At 34.7% G+C, this 19,654-nt stretch overlaps 1 protein-coding gene across 1 annotated transcript in view; it reads left to right on the forward strand.

The window, feature by feature from the left end:
• Positions 1-19,654, forward strand: part of NCAM2 (neural cell adhesion molecule 2) — a 128,905-nt gene that overhangs the window by 47,890 nt on the left and 61,361 nt on the right. The window contains exons 9-11 of the mRNA XM_062510789.1: positions 7,579-7,766; positions 8,417-8,513; positions 18,301-18,474. Of these exons, the coding sequence (XP_062366773.1) occupies positions 7,579-7,766; positions 8,417-8,513; positions 18,301-18,474 (459 nt within the window). The remainder of the gene's footprint in view (positions 1-7,578; positions 7,767-8,416; positions 8,514-18,300; positions 18,475-19,654) is intronic.

A 19,654-nucleotide genomic window follows, 5' to 3' on the forward strand; every position in this document is an offset into this window, starting at 1 on the left:
CAAAAAAAAAAAAGAAGCCATCTTTTTCTAATAAAATACTGTTGACTTTAGTTACATTCCTTCCTATCAAATTTATAGGTTAAAATGAGAAAGCAAAGATGGAAAAGGTCAGCCTTTAGCATCACAAAATAAGTGTGATAATTCTGACATATTATGAATGTCAGTTGTAATATTCACTATTTTCCTTCCTTTTACTTGTGCACTTGCACAAAAGGAAGTTTAGTATGCCATTGCAGTGACTTCAAGGGGATAAGAAGCTTGAATTCTGTGCAAAAGATGAGATTTATCACATATAGTCACTTTCCAAAACAATGCCACCAAACTTCCCATAGTGAAGCAGAGTTGAATGCATCCATTGTCTTTTTCTGATGTTACAACAGTGTGGTAAAATGGAAAAATTATTAATCTATATAATAAATCTACCTATTATTTTGCCCCAAAGGGCTGTAAAAATACTTTAAAACAAAAATTCCATCCTAAAAACATTTTTCTTAAATATATGTTAATAACTTGTTAAACATGATATTAATATTAGAAATTTTTCATAATTTTTTTACCAAACAGAGCTCTCTACTGCATGTTTTGTTTAACTTTGCAAATAATTTGCTATCATTTAGAGTAGACCTTTAATAATTTAGTTATTTAATGGATGTATATTCCTCAACTTATTCTCTTACTGTCATATATTTTCACATACACGATTATGGATAGTAAAGGTAGAATAAAAAGAAAAAATACTAGGAAAAAAGAAGGAATTTTCTGATGCTTACTTGAGCATGGTCCATTGTGTGTTGCTCTTACAGGCTAAAAAAAATAAATATTTACACTGATAATTAACTTTATTTATTTTAAATGGCTTCACAATTGTTTTCATACTATATAAAATGTAGCTTATATTACACGTATATGACAATGCAAAAAAAAAAAAAGGCATTGTGGCCTTTTCTCATTTTATACCTCCAAGACAGAGCAATCAAAGCAGAATCAAGGCATCTGACTATAATGAAGAAAATAATCAGGTGATATGATAAGTGTGGTGCTGAAATTTGAAACTTGAACAAAACAAGTTTTTAGAGATTTTATTTGTTGCTTTCTGGACAGCACTGCATGAAAAAATTAAGAGACGAAAAGGCTAAGAGTATGCAGAAACTATTATGACTTAGGAATGTATGAGAGAGAGACAGACATTAGGGAATGGAGGGATGATATCTATAAGGAGGCATGTTTTGGATGTAAGGGTGTCAGGTAGGAAAATACAGAAGGTATAGACTGAATTTTGTTCTGAAAATGTGACACGTAGGACAGGAAGAAAGATGGGGTTAGGATCTTGGTTTGAGAAAAACATTGCAGTTTTTCATTTATGCATTTTAAGACAGGTATGTAATCTAATATTTGATGGAGAAGTCAGGCCATACTAGATTATTCTATTAATTCTGTCCTGGAATATATGTAACTATTGAAAATTTGGTACAAATTGGGACCATTTGAGACTAAGGTTGTAACAATTGGCAACACCTGATAATTTTATTACTAAAATTAAAATTGATGCTAGTGTGATGAATCCGAAGGGGGAGTCTTCCTGTCCTAGATCTGATGGCCACTGTTGGTGATTAACAGGCATGCAAAATGATAAATAGGCATATGCAAACAGCTTATTTTGTATATCACTAGTGGCAGACTTTGCTTAATTTACCTAGATATGTTTCTTTATAATTTCTTCTCCTAATTTAAAGTAGTTTAGGCAATTTTGGAGAGATGTGTCAATTCAAAGCAGACATTTCTATGAAATCAAAGTTTCTTGGGGCTTTAGTTTGGCTTTTGTGTTTGGGGTTTTTTTTAAGCAAAAAACAAATACAATTTTTTAATGTTAAGTGAAATTCAAAGTTCAATAGATGCATTGGATTTTTGCAACTCTGGCAGAACCAAGCACCTGTGCCATACATGCATTCATTGTCCGCCATTATTTAACTTGCAATTATCAACATGCTTTGCATCTAGCAAAAAGTATCTTATGGAAGTGGGACAATTGGTATGGTGTTTGAATATTAAAAGTTGTATACTAATCAAGCTTTCCAGGAACTAGTACTGCTTGCCAGGAGGAGAGGGCTCTTACTCTTCATAAAGGTAGAATCTTTCAATAGTGCATCATTGAATATCAATGTGATATTGTAATGAATTTTGAGAAGAACCAAGAGAATGGCACAGGGGAAATGAAGTCTTACAGAAAGTGTGGTGTTTTCTGCACTTGCTTTTAAAGAAACTTTTGAAATCATGGGTTGGGTTCCAGAAAAAAAGACCCCTCTGGTTATAGCTAATAACCATGGCAATTTAAAACCAATATATGATGAGTTTCATTTGCTTTCCTATTTGGAAACTTCCTGTGTGGGTCTTGGATAATTTTTGTTACAGCCACATAATTGTGATAGTAGCAGTAAAGTGAAGGTCAGTAATCCTGAAGTTATCCAATTCCTGTCTTCCTTTTAAGAATGATTATAGATTAAAATAGAGTCACTTAACCACATTTTTGAAGTCTTTCTAATATTATTTCTTGCAAATGAATGTGTGACAGTTATTGTACTTGTCTGTGGAGGTTCTTCTATTTCCTATCCAAGGAAGAGTGATTCTTTTTAAAATATTAACAATTGAAAAAGGTACGAGGGAGAAAACACAAGAGAAAGATAGATGGCTGTTAACTAAATTGTGACAGAGTTACAAAAAATGGAGGCCCTTTTACAGGATGGATGGCAAGGACAGTACTAGATTTGCCAGAAGATGCGGTTTATTAAAGTCCTTGATGATGGGAAACTTATGCCAACATGAATCATTTTAGAGCGAGGCTTCCAATAATATACTGTAGGAAATGTCCCACAGTCTTAGACCTGACAATCTGTCACATATTTTATGGTATGTTCCAGGGGAACAAATAGCCAAAAGTTTGAAAACCCATGTTCTTAAATTAAGAAGTACAAATCTGATTCTGCACACCAGTTTTCCATTACAGTTGTCTGGACACATGTACTGAATCAGGTAATTTGCTGTATCTAATTTTGTGTATGACACCAAACATACACCAGAACTGGATCTTTGTCATCCTTAATTTAATTACTTTCTGGACAAGGCAGGTGATGTATTGGTCTGTTGTTGAATCACTGTTCCTGGACATTATAACTAACAAGGATATCTAAATGCTAGAGACAGCTTTCAGGTCAGAATTTTCTTCTCTTAAATAGTCTTCTTACACAGGTTATCCAGAGCTCATTCTAACTGGAGTGCCAAACTGACTGTTTCTCCCTTGCCTGGGAAAATAATCAGCTTGAGTTTAGCTGGTGCTGCTACCATAACATTAACTACTCCAGAATGCCAATCTAAATTTTTAATTTCTCACAGAACCCTACACCCACAGAATAGTTTGGTTTAGTTTTATTTCTTTGTGATATAGTCTTTTGTTCCTTCAAGGCATCTTTCATTTAGATTGCCTCATCTCTCCAAAATAATATTCTGTCTTTCATAGTTGAACCTTAAAACCTTGTGCACTTTATCGTGTCCTGGGCTGCATCCAAAGCCCGGGGCCAGCAGGTTGAGGAAAGTGATTCTACCCCTCTGCCCACTGTTTGTGAGACCCCCACCTGCAGTGCTGCATCCAGCTCTGGGACATCAAATACAGAAAGACATGGACTTGCTGGAGCAGCTGCAGGTGAGGCCATGAAGGTTATCAGAGTGCTGGAGCAGCTCAGCCATGGAGACAGCCTGAGAGAGTTGATATTGATAAGCCTGGAGATGAGAAGGCTCTGAGGGGACATTTGCAGCCTTTCCATGTGCAAAGGGGCCTTATAAGAGGATCTATTTTATTTTTTTTTTGTCTGTACTGACAGCATAAGGACAATGGTTTTAGACTAAAAGAGATATATTAGAAATTAGATTTAAGAAAGAATTTTTTTTTTTTAAGTTGTGAGGGTGGCAACCTGGCACGGGTTACCCAGAGAAGCTGTGGCTGCCCCATCCCTCAAATGTTCAAGGCCAGTCTGGAGGGGGCTCTGAGCAACCTGGTCTAGAGGAAGTGTCCCTGTCCATGGCAGGGGGTTGGAACATGGTGGTCTTAAAGGTCCTTTCCAATCTGAGCTATTCTATATTTTGTGCATCTATTAAAAAATATAAAAGGTAAATTTTGAAATTTTTTTCAGTTTTGGGGGGTTTTATTTGTTTTGATTTTAGTAAAGTGCTAAAAGCTCAGATATATGAAATACTATCAGGGTTGATTTTTTTTTTTTTAATGGAGTTTTAAAAAAGTTTCAAGCTCCTACTTATCTGTTTAGAACTCTAGTATGTCATCTTAACTTTTTATTTTATGTAGAAAAGCTTAAAAAGAACAGTTCATTTGCACCCTGCATTGAATTTTTGTCAGGTGTAAATTAATTTTCAGTTACACAGAAGCAAAGCAGAGCGCATTATTATTTTAATGGTTCTAATTTTCTAACTGATTTCCATTGAATCTCTTTTTTTAACAATACCTATATTGCATCTAAAGATCTTTTTATAGGACCACCTTCTGATTTCTACTTGATTTTACTTCATTTTCAAATAATAGAACTTTTTGATAAATATTCTTGTAATTCATGTAATTTGTTTGTTACTTATTTTATAAAACTGGTGGGATCAGGTTTTGCAGGTATATCAATAGTCTGATATATAAATAGACTTATGTTTTCAAAGACTTAGTTTTAAGGTTTGTTATTTTTCATTATTATTTTATATTAAATTTAATGTTTATGTTTGATAAATACTGTAACCATTTAAGTATACTAAACAGCAGTTAGTGATCAAGAGCATACAAAAAAAAGAACATTTTTTTTATAAACAATTTAGTCCCAACTGATTTTTTTTAGTTTCACAAGAAATGTGAATTATTTCTTATTTTTATTTCTACTGTAAAAATAAAATAATTTCCAGAATTATATTATTTCTGTAAAATCTCACTCCTGGCATCTTAATCTCATCCTGACTAGGAAATCAAAAATCATGTCTTAAGATAATTTCTCTGAATCAAGTAATTAGCATAGTCCTCTTTTTTTTTGCATATTCGACCTCTTGGCTACTGGGGAAATGGCTGCAAAGCCTTTTTATGAAGGCTTTTTGAGAGGGAAACTATAAAGCTCTTTTTTGAGGGGAATGCTTTACAACTGTGTGTTGTTTATTTTGGGATATATTTTTATTTAACAGACTTTTAGTCCTATTTGTGGTTTATTGTGTTTATGACTGTTAATACCTGTAGTTTTGTACAGATGGCAGTCCATGATTCACCTATTCTTTTAAAATATCAACAAATAAATACTATGAGCATCCAAAATCTACTTTTAGAAGAGACAGAACTGTGAAATGGAAGTCCCTATTCTCTTAAATGCTTTTACCTGCAGTATAGAAGTGTACACTACTTTTTCACTTGTAAGTCTTAAAATATTATATGAGTTTGCCACCTATGTACTGATCATCAAATGACATAATGTTATCTAGGAAGGAGGATTTCTCAGATTCAGAGTATCTTATAATCTTCAACATTCGTGCCAATGTTCATAAATGGAGTGAACTTATTGTGAGAAATTGCACATTGGAAGACAGTGCTTACATAAAATTTGTGAAATAACCACATTTGGAATTTGACAAAGACTCTAATGAGCTTTCCAATCTATTTGTTGAACCTGCAGAAATAAGTTCATAGTTTTCCTACAAGTGACTCCCACCACGAACTTCATTCCTGGAGGAAAAGCCAAGGCTCTGGGCCTTGGTGTTCTGAGATTCTTGACCATAGCAAACCATAAAACATGCTTATGCAGTTTGCTTTTTCTTCATATTCTCCACTAGTGTAAGACGTCACACTCTGGAGACTCTTTGATAGTCTGTTCTTTGCATTAAACTGTTTAGCTGCTGAAATATGGGGTATTAAAAGGTCTGTGAAAATCAAGATCACTAGAATTACTTATTAAAACTCTTGGAGCAGAAATATGAGCTCCTGTGTCTCATAAATAAATTCATATCCAGGCAAGCTTTACTTATTTAGATGAAAATGCTTGGTTTTTTTCTACAAAAATAAGGGCTGAACAGTTACTAAAGGAGATGCTGCTGGCCTTGAGCAATGTAGCAGCTTTGATCTGTGCTTTAAAACCTCTATTGATAACAGTTCTTTTCGCTCAAAGCCTGTATGCCTGCATGCAGCAGCAGCATATGTCATCAAAAAGTTATGCTTTTTGACAGAGGCAAACAGGAAGAAATTGAAAATGTGCACTTCATTAAAAAAAAAATAAAATAAAGGAAAAAAAAAATCCAGTTGTTTTTAACCATTCCTGAAGCTAAATTTTACTTCGTACTAAGGATGCTCAGTTCTGGTCTCTGATATACCTGTATGGAATTTTCTTGCCTAAACCTAAGCTATATGAGAGAGAACTAGAATAGATTTTCCAGAGGCATATATGGAAACATTTAGGAGGTATTTATCAAACCAAATATGTAGATATTAAAAGAGGTACCATTGCAACAGTTGTAATTGATAATTCTGCACTAAGGGAGTTTCCTTGAATAAAGAATTCTTTTTAATACAGTTAAAAGACAATAATGATGAAATAAGGAAATAACAAGTCTCAAATCAATATTTGATAGAAAAAAACCACTATTCACTCAAGACACAAGAAGAAGAGGGAAAAGGCTATTCCCTCTCATGTTATAGAGATCCCTAAACTTCCTGCTCTTCAGAGGAACAGTGAGTAGAAGAGATAAGTCTTGTTACTTGATGGCACTGTGGTCTGAAGATCACAGTTTGCAATCCAGCAATTTCCTGTGTTTCAGACTCAGTGTTTGGTATATGTTTAATGCACCCATTTCTTACAAACCAGCCAGGTTTGTAAGAAAAACACACCATCTTTTCCCTTGGCTGTAGCTTGGTTATTTCATAAGAAGCTGATGTAAGGATCATCCTAAATAATGTACACACTCTATATGTTTTGCACTAGGTAGGATACATTGTAACAGTTTTTTTGTAGTTTTGCTATTTTTTTAAGTTTTATTTCCACAAATAAACATCGCTCTTTAGAAAGGTTTCATAAAGTATAATAAAGTTCCAGTCAGAAATGCATGAAGCTATAGCACAAGAAAATTTGAGGAGCAAATGTAATTTCTCCACAGCAAAAGAAGACACTATAAAATAAGCATATGAACAGACAACATATGTTTTTAGGTCACCTCCCTTTGCCATATGAGGGTCTGGCTGAAGAGTTTTTTATCCTCAAGAGGAAATATTTCTTAGAGTGTCTTTCAAGGGCCTGTGATTGCCTAATATTAAATACAGGTATTCTCTTATAAAAGCAGGTTTTCTCTTTTCCAAGAAGTTCAGCTGAAACCATTTAGGAGAGGAGAAACTAACCAAGATAAAAACCCAACAAACCCAAGGTTGAATAGTGATACTTCCATGTTCTGTAGTAAACTGACAAAACAATCAATTGAAATTTCTCAGTGAACAGAAAGCTTGGATATGGATATACAACTTGTTTTACTAAACCAGTTAATAATCTTGTGCATTACTTCTTTTTCCAGATGCTCCAACATTTGTGTCAAATCAAACCATGTATTACTCTTGGGAAGGCAATCCCATCAATATAAGCTGTGAAGTGCTAGCAAATCCATCTGCTTCAGTTCAGTGGAAAAGAGGGAAATTAGTTTTACCAGTAAAAAATACAACTCATTTGAAGACCTACAGTACAGGAAGAAAGCTGATACTAGAGGTAAGACTTCAAATGGAAATCAGTGTGGTGGCAGAACATAATTTTGTCCTTAGTGCTGTCCTTTGGCAGCACTGCAACTATGGTAGAGTGTATTTAAGGCTAAAGCCTACAATTTTTTTAACACTCCTAAAAGAGGAACAGAACAGCAAACAACTACATATGAACTGATCTATCTACACATTTCTTATGAGTAGTTATAAAATAAACCTTATTTGAATGGCTTATGCTCAGTTTTACAACTGCACCCAACAAAAATATAATTTGCATTTCTTGGAAGTAAAAAAATCCAGAAATAGATATAAAACTAAACTGCCAAGCTAAGACTGAAAATTAAAGTGACTGCCTGGTAGGTGCTGGGTATCTACAAAAAGTTTATTAGTTTTTGGTTGTTTGGGGTTTTTTTTAATAATTGTTTTAAGGTGAAGTTATAACGATGAACAATCCATTATCAGATTTCCTCATTTGAAGTCGAGAAGGGGTAATCAAACATGAAAAAGTGTGTATTTAGGTCTGTATTTGGAGAATATACCAGATATCTTGAAGTAAGAACACATCTGCATATTGGTCAAGGAGAACGTACTTGAATTTCTGATTTTTTTTAAATATTTTTAATTAGCAATTAATATTTACAAAGTGTATTCATTTTAAAGATTGCTCCCACATCTGACAGTGATTTTGGACGGTATAATTGTACAGCCACAAACAGAATAGGAACAAGATATCAGGAGTATACACTTGGTCAAGCCGGTGAGTTAAAATTTTGTTTCCTTTTCTTTAAATATTTTTTCCTACTTTAATCAACATTAAATTCAGACACACTGTCCTCTGTTTATTTTATTCTGTGGACTGTTTGCAGATAATTTAATTGTCTAAGAGCTGAGCTGCAATATGAAGTAAAATAAGCCAGTTCCCTCAGAATATGAATCTTTTGATTTAATTTTAAGGCCTTTTGAAACTTGAAAAAAATTAGTCTAACCTTTTTTCCTTTTTTCTTACTGTATCCTACATTTATAGCAATGTATTTTTATTACTTCAGCAGAGAGACATATGGTTTGCAGGCAGTAAAAGAAGGAATTAGAAAATTCTTTTTTTTTTTCCTTTTTCCCTTCATATTTTCTTGATAAAACAACAATGACAATAGACTGAAATACTTCAGCAAAGAATTTCTATCTCCATTTGCACTTTTAGTTATTTATAAGTAGAATTTGTCTGGAGTGCTAGATTGAAATAATTAATGCTCTAAGATATTCTACACCCTATTGTTACAGAATGTCTGAATATTCTTATGTCCTTCTATTGTTGTTTAGGAAAACAGAAAAATCTGACTGTATGTTTGTTCTTTGGCAGAAATAACTATTAACTGTGACCAAATGAGAGTTTCTTGGCAATGCTCTTATTTTTTTTTTTTATTTTGTTATGGAATGGACTAATGCTATACATAAATAAATACTTTTTGTTTTTCATTAGGACACCTATTCGAAGTGATTCTGAATGTTTTAGTTGCAAGTTCTGGTCTATTGCTTCTTCTTACTTTTTTTTTTTTTTAATAAGAAAAAAAAGAACATTTTTGAATCCTACAAGGAAGACTTTTAGGGGAGCATTGCTGAAGCATGCACATCCCGTAACAGGGAAGCTCTCTGACCTGGTCTGCTGCTACTTTTTGAGTATTTTTTCTTCCATAGTGCAATTATTTTCTTTTGGTGTCTCAGGAATTATAAAACCCAATTATTTATTAATAGTCTTCTTAGGTTTTGTGCACAATTTTCAAAGTTTTCCCCAACATCTCTGTAGGATTCTAGTACACATTCCTACTTTAATACATTTTTCGGTTTTGAAGAACTGTAAAATGTGCTGAGCTTCCTAAAACAGGAAAATGTGGGGTTCAGATTTCTATGATGCACAATTTCACATCATTTAGAAGATCCATTGCCCTTCATTTTACAATTTTTTTGGGGTGTTAGCTGTGGTGTGATCTTACCTTCATTTGGCAGCTGCATTTGACTACCAAGAAAGAAACCTTTTCTTGAAGCCATGAACATAAAAAATAGGAAAGGAAGGAAAATTCCCACTAGCATCCCTCTGGTGTCTTACCTCTCAGGAGAGAAAATGATGAGAAATGTGGTTGGCACTGTGTGCTGCTTTTTCATATTTATGTATACACTTGGGAGAGCAGTTCAACAGATACTCTCCAGAATTTTTTTTTTCCCCCTTAGATTTGCAGAACAACATCTCATCACAATGCATGATAATACATGATGATTATTTTAGCTGTGCATATACCCCCTGCTTCTATAATTAAGTAATTAATCAATTTTAATAAAGAATATTAGGATTGAAAAGTTAATTGAAAAAACACATGATATTTTGTCATCTTATTTCAGGAAATTCACACATGAACACCCCTGGAAATGCAAGGAAAAACAAATAACAAGCTATAATACTGTTTTTTTGCCTTTTAATACAACTATATCAGAAATGTTACTGATGCCAGTTTTTAAAACAGATTAATATTCTCTACTTCTTCAATGTTTTGTTTATTTTTTTGACAATTCTTCAGAAAACTCAATGAACACTTAAAAATATGTATTGTAGTTATAATCATGAAAAGGGAATGAGGATAGAATTATGGGAAGAGATCAAGTAAAGCATGAGCTATATGGGGATATTATGGGGATATACAATAATACCAAATGAAAAAAATAGGAAAAAAAAAAAGAAAATCAGGTTTTTTAGTAGTGGTAATGAACAGCCCTGGAAAAACTGGATTTGGGGTGTCACCGTGCACTTCTATGCCCTACCTGCTATGCACTACTTACAGTAGTGCTATGTGTAATATTCAATATCCTGAAAGATTGATACTCTTAGCATTTACCCCTAAATAGACTTTGTTTTTGGAATAAAACCCCAAAAGCATAATCCACTGTTACAAGTTTTGCACTTAAACTGGCACCAACTGGAAATGGAAAATCAGGGATACGAAGGATAAAACCACTATAATAATTTCAGGTATAAGGTGTCAAATGAAGCTTCCTCCCTAGTTCTATTACCTTGGTTGCTTCACTTCAGTTGATTAGGAAGCCCTAATGATTGATGTGTTCCATATTAAAACCTTTAAAATCATTTCATGCATTTCAATGCAGCCTGCTTTGCCTCCTGGCTTTGATTGTAAATACAAATGCTGGAGCATAGAAACCTTATACAAAGGCTCTGTCAGGGGAAAAAAAACCACAATCACTAGCTGGAAGACAGTATTAAGTATGCTTCTAGGGTAAATTTTATCACAAATAATGATCATTTTACTGAACAGTTTTCTCTTTAAATTCTGCAGGAATTACTTGTTCCTTCATGTTTTGCTCCATTTTCTATTTGCCAGATATCAGCACAATCAAACGGCCTCTTTTATTAATTTACTACAACTTCAAAAGTAATCATACTGTAAAAACTCCATTATCTTTATTCCTGTTACCTTCCTTAAGAAATTAGACTTATTGATGGTTTTTAAAAGGAAGATTTCTGCCAGAATTGGTATGCAATTTACAGCCATATTTGTATAACAGGGAAATCATGACTGCATAGCTGTTCACTCAGATTATACTGAGCTACTGATCAGACCGAATTCCATTTAAACCTTTCAAAACAACTGAAAAGCTGCAGAGTATTTGAGGTTTCACTCTGGAAGGTGCTGGCCTGCGTAGAAACTTCAGTGATTTGTTGAAAGCTTAATCAGATGGGCCCATGACCTGACTGCTGTGGTGATCAACTTTTAAAAATACCACGTGGGTGACCTCTTTTTTCATTACATGAGCTTTTATATGTGAGTAACATATAGAATGTGAAAAGAACCACAGTCACTTGTTGCCACTGCAAATTCAGCACAACTTGTATAGCTTAGACTCTGGTTTTAATATAAGTCAATTTTAAATTTTGGGAATCCAGGTCAGCTTGTCAGGTTGCCCCAATAACTCTCAGAGCCTGAGGTGAGCACAGATATTCCTAGATTTGTCCAGATCCCGTTTATGCATAGTTTATGTGAAGTATCACTATGCAGGAAGCCAGTATGAACTAGAAAAGCATTCTTCTGTTTTGTTGAGGTCTCAGTATAATTATTTTAAATATTTTCTGTACATAAATGCAAAGTCACATGGCAATCAGTAATTTAGGACTATGTTACTGGAATAGGCAATTTAATATTTTAAAACAGTAAATTTTAAGGTTGTGATACAGTGCTGAACAAGAATTTTGAAGGTTTCTCTTTTTTAAAATATTAATGTAGATTTTCTGCATAGCTGGATGTATAGCTGGGCTGAATCTAGAGCCCTAAAAACTGAACTGTGATTCACCTCTAAGGATCTCATGACCTTATTCTTCCTAGACTTTCCTTTCCTTCTTCCTTGTATTCTGGGATGACATTGAGTTTAAAAGTCCTGCTGTGGGCAGGAAAATTTTACACTAGACCAGTATGCTCAATGTCCTGCTCAACTTTGACACTTCCAGTGATGGGGCATCCTCAGCTCCTCTGAGTAAATGAGACAGGCTACATCTGCTACAGCTGTGTGATATTTCTTTTTCCTTTCTACAGGAAGATTACAGGGAATTGAAAAACAAAAAGTCAAAGATGTCATTAGACACTCAGGACTCCTGTACCACTTTATTGAATTAGATATTTAAGCATCCTGTGCACACACAGTCAGTGAAGAAGGGAAATGATGGCAACAAAAGCAAATGAAGACATGGGAAAGACCATAACTGAGCTTCACAGAAAATGCACCCTGTAACCTGTTTTATGGAATAAAGTCATGCTCAAAATATGAAAAGGCTGACTGACGACTGACAAAGACTACAAAATCAAATTTAGAAATTTACTAGTCTGTAGTTTTGATGCTGGAACCTTGCTGCTGGATGATAGATGTTCTGTTTTTCACCAAATATTTGCATTTACATGAAGGTAAAAGTAAATCAGAGTAAAAGGACTTAATTTTCCCTGGAGAATAGTGTAATGAAAAAGGAAGTAATATTCTGTCAAAAGCTCATTTGCCTTCACAAAAATGTGGACAGACCTAAAATCTAGCTTGCTGTTCTAAAACTTGCCATAATAGCAGCATCAACTAAAGGATTTTTAGTAAAAAATGAACCAAATAGCAACATATTTTCAATTAGCATAGGTATGAAACCATCAACATGGCAGTAGTGTTTTGCTATGTGTGCATCTGTCATATTTTAATTTATTAATTATGTATTTATTCGCTAGCTAGGGTCATGTTTGCTAACTAAATGCTTATTTTTCCAGAACTCTCAGAGATTTCACAGAAGAAATATATGTAGATCCAATATTTAGAGGTTTTCCCATTCTAAGGATGTACAAGCACAAACCATTTCATAGAGATTTTTTTGTCTCCAGAAGTTTAGTTCCCAGCCTCATCTCTTCCCTTGCCAAGATCTTGGTGTAACTTAGTTTCAGCATTTAGACAGTTTTTTTTCAGTCAATATATACACCAGATGTACAGGGAGGGGAAAAGCTGGATAAATGCAGCAGGAACAGACTGACAGGAGACAGGAGACAAGAGCTGACTGGAAGATCAATCTTGGAGCCCACTATCCACTCTCACGGAATCACTTCCTTTTCTCTGTTTATACCAGGATTGCTTAACTCTGAAAGGGAGTTATTTTCTTCCATAAAGCTATCAAAAAAATAGCTTGAGAAGAAAATCCCCAGTGATAAAAAGTGGACATTTATTGAACAAGTTTGGTCATAATTGTAGGAGACTTTGCACATCAGTGGAGACAAATATGAGCTCATAATTCTGTGTGTACTTCTCTATCAGCTGTGATCCTGTTTTTGGAACCAAACCAATTCTACTTAGGCCATTATATCACAAAGTCCATTTGTGCAAACCAGCATTATGGGCTGAGTGCAAAATAGATGAGGTGCAATTTTACACCTATTGTCTGGGGAGACTATTTGATATTATTTCATTCTTGTTGTGTTCCACTGTGGGGAACTGTGAGGAATTCTTTTAAAAATAGATGGTCTAGAATGAAATTCAGTCAACCAAGACAACATTGTACCTGAGAACCATTTACTGGTAACGAAAAACAAACAAGAAAAGGATGCCCCTACTAAAGAGGGCTAGAAAAGACAGGAGGAAGGAAAATGGAAAAGGATGGAGGAGAGGGGGGGAAGAGAGAGAGAGGAGAGAAAGAGACACAAAGCAGGCATTGCCACCAGAGGCAGGGATACTGGACCAAAACATCAGGATGGCAGTCAGGGACACGGGGAGGGACACAAGGGCAAGCAAGGGCCAGCGAGGACAGGAGAGACAAAAATATAGGCTTGGGCCAGGGTAAGAAGCAGACCTCAGGAGACTGAAGCCAAAGCAAAAATAAGACCCCAAAGACTCCCAGACTCAAAAAAATCCCAAAAACAGGACACAAAAAGCCCCAGTCACCAAGCCCAAAGCTGAAAAGCCCCTGGCCAAAAGACAAGTCTCAAAAAGCTCCCAGGAACTTGCTGTGCAGCTGCTTTTATACCCCGTCTCCTCCCAAAATCTGCCATCTGGCAGGAGGCCGTTGGCTCAGTCCAACATTCCACTGCAGTCTATTGCTGGAGACCTTCCACCATCGGACAGGAGAAACCTCTCTGGGGACTCCAGTGTCCTTGGTGGTCTCCTGCTGACTGCCTATCCCATGTGAGGTGTGAAATGACTGCCAGGCAAAGTCTCCCCAGAGACAAGGCTTTCACCCATCTTCTCCTGGTTGCCTCTGGCAAATGGCACATGTGCTCCCCCTTCCCTACATGGCTCTGACAACCAGTATTGAGACAGAAATCAAAAACAAATTGGCTCCTCACAATTCTTTATCATCATACATGAATATAGTCGCATATTGAACAGAGAAATAGATACTGTGGAAAGAAGGTGAAGTTGACAAAATGTCTTGCTCTTGTTGGGACTTGTAATGTCTTTATTTAAAGGCTGAATTTTGTGATGAATTATCTCTTGACAGCAGTATAATGATATAAAAAGATAGCAGTGGCACTTCTAAGGAAGTATTCTGGAATCTCTACTATCACTAAGTGATCTTTAAATCATAGGAAGTAAATCCCTTCCTTTTTTTACTACTTAGTCATTCAACTTATATCTACAATAGTATATGAATTAGTGATCACTGCCCATAGCAAACCTCCTCTAAGATTCATTTTGTTGGTTGGTTTTAGAAGGAAAAAGAACAAGAAAATTCCACAGCTCTATCCTTCCAGGCACAGACTTCAGAGTATACAACATTGCAAATTATTCTTCACTCCTGCTGAACATTGATCCAAAAGCTTTGCAATTCTAACATGAAAACCACAGCAATGCTCCAAGTAATTGCAGCTGACAGGGGACAGCTCAAGTGCATGAATGTTTAGCTGGATCAGGACCAGAAGGCTGTATACCTTGCATGATCAAATTCATACTCATTAGAGAACTACAGAATAAGATTCAGTTCATTGTGCTCTTATTGATCTTCTTTGGGGAAAAAAGTTGCAGATCTGCCTAGTTGGAAATAGATAGTAAGTATTTTATTATATCTTGATGGGATTGCTAGTATTTGGTTTTAGTTTTCACCAGGAATGTGTCTCCTGCTATATTTTTTTCAGGTGATTCACTCTTTTCTTTAGAACTGCTGTAGTGCAACTTCGAAAACTGCGTAAAACTTACCTGCACATGTGGGTGGCTTGGAAAGTGAGACACATATTTCAAATAGTATTGTGGCTGCATTTTACACTTCAATGAGTTCTAAACATATTGCATTGTGCTAGTTACACAAAATATCTACTGTGTTTTCAAAGGAGCTTTGTTTCATGCTTATTGTCATCTAGAATCATATCTTCCTCTGACAGAAATTATACTTGAATCTGCCGTAGCAAATATAAGATTCTTCCTGAAGGATTTAATCTTCCTTGTGCCATGCTTATTATAGTTAACCTCATGCAGGCATTAACACACAAGGAAGAGAGGTGTCCTTAACATTTGGAAAGTCAAGAACAGAATGAATATGTAAATAACATATTTGTTTCATACATTTCAAACATTTTTGTTTAATACCTAGACCAGGCAATTGTTTTGATACAGACAGAAACACCAGGGAATTGACTTATTAACTAACATAAAAAAACTAACTAAACTAACAAAAACTAATGTAAAAATAGTATGAATTAAATTAGATATTTATTCATCCCCTGTTCTTGTGTGTTTTGAGTGCTTTTAACAGGAGAAAGAGAATTTTCAGGAGTTTAGAAGCTATTTTTGATACTGTAGGTATCCACAGCAGCTTTTAGCTTGCAATTGAATCCAAAAAGCATTCATCTTTAGTACTGAGTATTGATATTCATCTTCCCAAGTGGTGGTTTCCACATCACTCATACACTGCCATTCTGCTTAGGTATGGCTGTACTGGCTTGCTTTGCTGGGATTCTTGCACTGTCTTTTCCCCACTCTTCTCAGAATTGCCATTTGAGCTCAGGAGAGAAAACATCTGCACACAGAATGCTACTTATATACTTAGTGACTATGTTGGGGAAAAAAAATTAAAAATAAGTGTTTCTCTCAGCTCCAAGGAGAATCTGAAGGAAAGGGATTGGTCACAGGTTCGTTCTAATCCTCACCCTCTTTTGATTTTGAGTGAATACTGACTTAATAAATAACTCATATAGTTCATTATTTTTCTGTATGTTCAAAAAACATTCAGTATGTTTTTTAAATATTTTTTTTTTTTGTAAAGACCTCCAACTTTTTGGTCCATTTAAAAAGAGATCTAAAAGCCAGGTCTGTGTTTTCATGGATTCATAGCAGATTGGTTACATCTGGTCATGTTCTATCTGATCACAAATCTTCAATCCCTTTCTAGGAAACATGAAAATTTCTTGCAACATCCCATATCGTGTTAATTGTTTTCTGAAATAGGAAGAGAATTGAATCCCCCAAGCAGAGACTTGAATTCTACTAAAATCTGTAATGTCATGGATTCACATAGTTGTGTCTTTCAGTAAAAGACATTACAACTTTCTTATCCATATAAATAAAATCTATGCTGGTTTTAACCCAATGAATGCCAAGTACTGGAGATTTCAGGAGAACTGGAATCAGAAATGCCAGCTGTAAGAGATGTGATACTTGCATTAAAACACTCAAGTCTTGTAACTCTCAGAGATGTTCTTCCGAAAAAAAACCCTGAAGTTTCTGATAATTAAGAGGGCATACAAATCACCCCCTTTAGACCAGATTTGGCCATGTCCTTTTCCTGAGAATTTGTGGCTGAATATGTCATTAATTCAGTTCTTTAATATTTTTTTAGAAATTTTTGTCTCATTTTCATTCGAGTACCAATACTGGGTGAAGCTCAGATTGATTTCTTTTTACTCACAACTATCTGACAGCCTTTGAATACAGACAATATTTTATGTAAATGGTTCATTACCCACTAACCAAATTACAGGCTTAGGCTCAGATTCTGGCATGTTCTTACAAAAAATATCTTTTATAACATGGAGACAAAAGCAATGTCAAATCTGGAAGAAGGTATGTAAATCGTTTTCAGATGGATCAGAAGAGAAATTTTTAATGATGCTTCAAAACCCTAGTGTTCTGTCCACAGAATTAAAATTCTTCCTATAATTTTCAATGCTACTTTTTTATAATTATAACTCTTTGAAATGTAGGACAATTAGAAAAGCTAGTCTTTTGACTTCTATGTGTTTGATCACAAATTGTAAAAATAATGGAATATTTCTAGTTTTAAAGATGTACTGACCCCAATGTTATTTTTTGCTTTTGTTTCATAGGTAGCATTTCAACACCTACAAACACCTGCTTAATTTTCATGGATTGTTTCTACTTTGAAAGATCTACTCTTGCTTTTGATTTCAGAGAAAATGTTTCTTTCAACATAATTTGCAAATTAGTTATTAAGCTGAGCAGACGATAAGAAACCTTCCATTAGCATATTTTCTTAGTAGCTTGAAATCCAGTCTTTGCAAAAAAGAAAAAGAGATTCATGTTTTCAGCTGTCTTTCAGAATTCCATCAAATGGTCAAATTATTTATAAGGTTCTTTGTCATAAGCTTATTTAAAATAACTTAGTCTCTGAATGATCCAATTAGCTGTAACTGTTTGTTTTGTTAAATTTGATATAAAGTTTGTTATTCTCTTTTACATAATTATACAGTCATCAGACTGATGTCTTACATTTTTCTATGATGAAATTAGCTATTAAAAAGAGATCATATAAAAGGAAGGCAAAAATGGAAAATGTTTTTTCTGTAATTTAGCATACAAGGAAATGAATGTGGTTTTCTTACAGCTCTGTAGTGGAAAGCTTAAGGTGTTTATCTTACACAAATATTATTGCAACATATTCAATTTTTTTTTTTTTTTTTTTTTTTTTTTTTTTTTTTTTGTCCCTTGAGGACTCTAAGGAGACCTTTGTGGGTAGATTATCAGCTGCTGAGCTCTGTCTAGTTGCTGATGATTTTTAAACTGTGTTTGCACTTTTTCAGATGTGCCATCAAATCCGTATGGAGTACGAGTTGTAGAGCTGTCCCAAACCACGGCCAAGGTTTCATTCAATAAGCCAGATTCACATGGAGGTGTGCCCATTCACCACTACCAAGTGGATGTGAAAGAGGTAGCTTCGGAAACCTGGAAAATAGTTCGCTCCCATGGAGTTCAAAGTAAGTACACAAAAAATAAATGGAAGTATTTTAGCTGAGAAGAATGTCCAAGGAAAATACTGTAAGTACACCTTAACTGTTTCTTCCTTTGTCTTACTCCAGCACGTGCATTTCTGTATTGGTGCAGACCTCTCTACAACAGTTAGAAATAGTCCTATTGACTTGTAAAAGTCAACTGTTACTTTTTATTTTAAAAAAATTTACAATTTTTGTCCATGTTTCATGTCCAGCCAAAAGCCAGCTTTAGAAGCTATGCACTTCAAAGAGAGTAGAAATGACGTTGTATTTGAGAATGTGCATCGTGTCTGCAGCTCAATTAAAAATTTTAAGTAAGCTATTATATAATATCTAATCCTGGGCACTAATTACTGATTTTGACCTATGCAGTAACTTTCTATGTACCTGTTAATGTTTGAGATACCTGTTTCAAAAGCATATAATGTTTGTTCAAGAAGCATTAAATGTCCTGCAAAAGAATGCTTACTTGCATGTCTCTTGGCAGAGAAGAGCATAAGCCTCCCCAAACAGACAAGAGTTCTTTAGTCTCTGGCTGAGTTAGGGAGGTCCTGGAGAGTAATGTTAACTCCTGTATCAAAATCTGCCTTTTGGTAATTTTAATGCCAGTTAAAACAGCCTCAACAGTCTTCTGATTAATACTTCAGGAGGTAAATGCTTTTGTAGAAATCAGCAGAGTCACGGAAGATAAAAATGTAGCAAATCTAATGTGTGCTCTCTCTTTCCCTTTTACATCTGTAATCATACAAAAATTCTGCATTAACTGAATATGTTCATAATTACAGAATTAATTCAAAGAAATATATAATGAACACATTGTTAACATGTATTCCATAAACAGGTTTATGACTCCTTATCTTTTGTTTTCCTTAGTTCAGCACAGTAACTGTGTGTATAATTGTAATAATGTAAATCATAGTAACATTCATTTTATTCCAGTATAGCTTGAATTTCTTTCAATGCTAGAAGATCTAAAGAAGACATTGAGTCTTCTCTGTTTGCAGGGCAGGCACATTAATGTGTATTGGTGTACTTCTTCCTTTCTTTTTATGCAGTATTCAGGTTAAGTTAGGGACTTCTATTTTCATAGCTACTTCCTTCAATGAATTTGCAATGATTTTTTTCTGATATGAACACTAAACCTGAAGTGGCCAGTCTGTGTAGT

Source organism: Cinclus cinclus, chromosome 2 (assembly GCF_963662255.1).
Source record: "Cinclus cinclus chromosome 2, bCinCin1.1, whole genome shotgun sequence".
Taxonomy (NCBI): domain Eukaryota; kingdom Metazoa; phylum Chordata; class Aves; order Passeriformes; family Cinclidae; genus Cinclus; species Cinclus cinclus.